Source organism: Gastrolobium bilobum, unplaced genomic scaffold (genome assembly GCF_033153095.1).
Source record: "Gastrolobium bilobum isolate Gb01-03AN ecotype WA unplaced genomic scaffold, APGP_CSIRO_Gbil_v1 utg3016, whole genome shotgun sequence".
NCBI classification, from domain to species: Eukaryota; Viridiplantae; Streptophyta; class Magnoliopsida; order Fabales; family Fabaceae; genus Gastrolobium; species Gastrolobium bilobum.
Window position 1 is genome coordinate 1 of NW_026895523.1, and position 5,185 is coordinate 5,185.

The window sequence follows — 5,185 nt, forward strand, 5'->3', positions numbered from 1 at the left end:
ACTTGGTGTCCGAAATCAACCAGCTTCTAGTCCGAATTGGGCTTAGAGCTCTGCATAAGAATTGTAGCTCTCTGTGTTATCTGAAAAACCCAACAAGAACAGAGTCAATCCGACAACTATGGACCGAGATATGGCCAAAATACAGAAGTAACGTAAAGCTGAAAAATTCTGACGAAAATAAATTAAACCCAATTAAAAACTAAAAACCTAAATTAACTCTAACAATCATTATTTTATTCAAATAAATCCTAAAAATACTAATCAAGAGTAACAAATAAGTGTAACAAAATATGTGTTATCAAATTCCCCCACACTTATCTTTTTGCACTCCTGGGCAAAAACTAAAATTGAAAGTAAATACTAAGATCAACCAATCCTTTCTAACAATTACCAAGCATACAGAAAATATACAAAGATCACAAGTCTTCTACAGATAAATCAATCAGGACAGAAATTCCCTAACTTCTCAAATCACAAGACCTGCTAATTTTTCTTCAACTGCAACTTAACTTTTTGTTTCTAAGAACATAAAACAAAGATACTGAAAAGATAAACACTTTTTTTTCTTTTTTGTTTTTAAAGGCTCAAAGGGGCTCACCAAGGGATAATAATATAATGGACGACTATCTGGCTAAAGTGGGTACAGAAAAGAAAGAATGCCTCAATCATGTTCATTCATGCAAGTGAAAAATGCAGTTTCAAAAAGAACAAGAGCAAGTTCTAGAGGACAACAATCAAGAGCAGAAACACACAAGAAAGAAAGCATGGCCAGAAGATATGCCATGTATGCAGGCTCAAAACCTCACAAGGGTAAACCAAGTCATGCAATCAACAACACAGAATCAATCAACAGGTAGTTGTAATCCAAGAATCGAGATCAAAGCCCAACAGATTTATGCTATCAAACACTGTGATCTATGTCTACTCTATGTACCACTCAATAATTACCAGAAAGAAAAGGAAAATCTACCTATGAAAAAAAATCATAAACTAAAAGAAAGAAAGGAAAAGAAAAATAAAAATGCAAATAACAAAAAGAAAAGAAAAAGTCAAAAACTAAAAGAAAGAAAGGAAAAGAAAAATAAAAATGCAAATAACAGAAAGAAAATAAAAAGAGGGAAGAGAACTCCCTGAACTCCCTAAGGAGAATAAACAGCATCAAGTAGCTTGATTTCTTCCTCACTGGTTTAACACCTTCAAGTAAAATGCGGTGCATGCACATGGAAGGGCTGATTCCCACATTATCTGCTAAAGTCCATCCAATTGCCTTTTTATTTTCTTTCAGCAATGTCAGAAGCTTTACCTCTTGCTCAGGTAGAAGGTTCTTGGCCACTATCACAGGTAACTGCTCATTTTCCTCAAGAAATGCATATTTCAAGTGGTCGGGCAGAACCTTCAACTCCAATTTCGGAGGTTGCTCACTGGATGGAAGAGGTGTAGTTGGTGGTGCAAATTCTGCAGAAAACAAGTCAGCAGCAATGCCTGTAAACAAATTCTCAGAAACAGAATTAGGATCATCAATAATATCAGCAGGCAATTCAGAAAGTGCAGATTCACACTCAGAATCAGATTCATCAATAAGTGCATCGTTAAAACCAGAAAGATGTGATGCTATTTCAGCACACACAATGCACTCTTGACTATCACTACAATCACAGAAATCAGAATCAGTAGATGAAAAATCAGAAAAATCAGCAAGGAATTCAGCAGAAACATCCTCAACAACTTCGTCTATCACATCAATGCAGAAAACAGAATGCTCAGATGTATCAGTGCTTTGCCTCTTGGAGCTAGTGTCACTTCCCTTAGATGACTCAGCAGCAGTGTGGTTTGGCTCCTCCATATGCTTGCCAGACCGTAGAGTAATAGCACTCACATTTCCGCTTCCCTTTGTATTTGGAACTGTTTGGGATGGAAGGGAGCTGCCACTTGCTTGTTGATTTTGACTCATTGACGTTGCAAGTTGGCCAATCTGTGTTTGCAGATTCTGGAGGGAATACTCAGTAATCTGCTGGAACTGCAGATTGATAGTTGCCATCTGCTTCACTAAATCCTCCAAAGAAGGACCATCACTACTGGCTTGCTGCTGCATTGGCTGTGGAGGTGCAAATTGTTGAAAATTTTGCCTCTGTTGAGAAGGTGCAAACTGCTGCCTATGTTGGAATGGTGCACTTTGCTGGTTCTGATTCCAATTGAGATTTGGATGATTTTTCCAGCCAGGATTATATGCATTAGAGAAGGGATTGTTTTGCTGCTGCTGCTGGTATTGTGGCTTTGCAGGAAAAACTGCAGCAAAAGACTGATCAACTTGGAAACCGTTGTCTGGAAAGGAAGAACAAACATCTGTAGGGTGAAAAATTGGATTCATAGCAAACAGAAGCAAAAATAAATCTATAAAAAAAATACTAAATGAACTCAGAATGCTATGGGACCAACACTCCTAAACTCTAAATGACCTTACGGACTCAAAAATCAAATAAATTGTTTTTTCGAAAAATAAAATAAAATAGTAAACAAAGGAATTTGGCAAAACCAGTTTTCAGAGCGATCAGAGCAAGTTGAACAAGTTCAGAAATACCCGATACGTCCTGGAACCAATCGCTCAAACTGAAGTTTTACCGATTTCCCAATTTTATTTTATTTTTGATTTTTTTGATTGATTTTTTTTTAATTTTTTTTTCAAAAACGAAAATTAAAGAAAAAGAAGATGAAGATGAAAAAGAAGATGATCAAGAATCAGAAAACGATTTAGACCGATGCAATTTCCCCGGCAACGGCGCCAAATTTGACACGAGTTGTCGAACTCGCGCAAATTAAAATTAATTCTTTAGGGTTCAGAAAATTTTGCAGTAAAGTGGAAACCCTAAGTCGTCTCTCAAGGAAATTGTTTTGGTTAAAATCGCTTATGAGAACAGAAAATTAAAAGGGGGGGTTTTGGATTTTGATTCAATAATTAAAAAGGCAGAATATAAATTTGGAATAAAAATTCGTAATTAAAAATAACCAACCTAAGGTTTGGGTTCCATGGACGTCTTTCCTCGGATAAGAAGATATCAGAATCGTGATTGATTTGTCAATCAGATCAGAATCCTTATTTCCAATTGACAACCCTCTCTAAGCGATCGCTTAGCATTTGATCAAAGACGATGCTTCTACTCATACAATCGCAGAGTATCAGCCCGCTTGATTTAAGGTCATAGGGTCAATCAACCTAATCATCAAATCTGATGATTAATCCCTTTCCATAATCGCAATCGCGAACCTCAGATTGAATATCCACGATTGCACGATATCAATCTGAGTTGGGAAGGGAAACAAAACTGATTTGAAATAAACGCAGATCCTCAAGACCAATCCATGGAATCCATTACCCTTAGGTTGATTAAAAGGTTCTTAGCCTCGCATGGCTAAGGTAAACATAATTGAAATAAAAAGAAGAAGAAGAAGAAGAAGAAGAAAAGATGAAGAACGCAATTGAATAAAAACTCAGAGAGAACTTCTCTGTTGTAAAAACTGACTCCCAAGGGTTTCCTAGAGTCCCCTTTAAATAGCCGTCACGCAGGACGGCTAGGGTTTCATTGCTTCAGCCCAAACATAAAATAAAAAAACCGAATAAAATAAAATGAAACAATAAAACTTGGCTTTGGGCCACTTAAGTAATTGGGTTTTAATTTAAATTACAAGCCCAATAGTCAAACAAAACTTCAGCAAAACGCGTCCAACTTGGTGTCCGAAATCAACCAGCTTCTAGTCCGAATTGGGCTTAGAGCTCTGCATAAGAATTGTAGCTCTCTGTGTTATCTGAAAAAACCAACAAGAACGGAGTCAATCCGACAACTATGGACCGAGATATGGCCAAAATACAGAAGTAACGTAAAGCTGAAAAATTCTGACGAAAATAAATTAAACCCAATTAAAAACTAAAAACCTAAATTAACTCTAACAATCATTATTTTATTCAAATAAATCCTAAAAATACTAATCAAGAGTAACAAATAAGTGTAACAAAATATGTGTTATCACCCGCAAAGGAAGAAAAAACACAGAAATGGGAACTCAAGCCCCATAGCAATCAGGGTCACGATGAAAGAGTGCACAGTCCCAGAATCAAACAATACATCAATATCACAACCACCAATGGAAATGGTACCTCTTACAAGGTTCGGAGCTCTGTCCGACTGCTGCCGATCCAAGGTGTAAACTCGGCCCATGGCTGGTGACACGACAGGTGCCGCTGTAGGTGGAGTAGGAATCATCTGTAAAGGAACCGCCTGAACTATTGCAGCTCTAGCAGCTGATGAAGGACAATCTCTGGCATAGTGGCCCTCCTTGCCACAATGAAAACAAATGATTTGGTCGGTGGCACACGGCCCAACATGTGATCTCCCACATCCAGTACACCTGGGAATAGTGGAATGTCTAACTGCACTTCCCTGAGTCGAAGTCCACTTGAACTGGTTCAGCGCCTGCCTAGCAGATAACTGCTTCCCTTTGCCTTTTCCTCCAAAATTCATGTCTCTCCAGGAAATGAAGCTACCAGCTCCCTTCACCTCAAGCTCTCCCGTCTTCCTCTTCCTGTTCTTTATGCAAACATTCTCAATATCATGGCTTTGCTGGATCAAGGTACCAAAGTCTCTAGAGGCAGTACCAACAATACGATCTTCTATCTCTTCATTAAGTCCCCTACGGAAATTAGAAGCCAAGAATGCCAATGTAGGCATAGCAATACGAAAATGGGCAAACTTGGCCAGTTCATTGAACTTAGCCAAGTATTCATCAACCGACATTGAGCCCTGCACCAGGTGCTCAAACTCCCTCTGCTTCCTCTCCTAAGCATCATACGTGAAGTATCTTCCAAGGAATAACTCCTCAAAGAATGGCCACGTGATAACATGACCCTGAATCTCATAGACCTGAGAGGTGTTCATCCACCACTTGTGAGCATCTCTATCTAGCATATAAGTAGCAAACACCAGCTTCTGAGGATTCGAACACTGCATCACCCAGAATATCTTGTCTAGGGCCTGGAGCCATCTAGAAACAATAATAAGATCATAGGATCCATCCAATGAAGGTGGCTTATGCTTACGAAAAAGCATTCAGCCTGTGGTCTCTAGTCTACTGGTCTTCCAAAGGCTCAAGGTAGGGCTGCATCAGTCTCGTCAAATGGCTCACACCCTCCATA

General features: G+C 38.6%; 1 protein-coding gene across 1 annotated transcript; it reads right to left on the minus strand.

Annotated features, from left to right (window-relative positions):
• Nucleotides 1–4,019: 4,019 nt before the first annotated feature.
• On the minus strand, nucleotides 4,020–4,787 carry LOC133315181 (uncharacterized). The gene has a single exon (XM_061516759.1). It carries the CDS (start codon nucleotides 4,785–4,787, stop codon nucleotides 4,020–4,022), a length of 768 nt encoding a protein of 255 aa, XP_061372743.1.
• Between the last annotated feature and the right edge of the window lie 398 nt (nucleotides 4,788–5,185).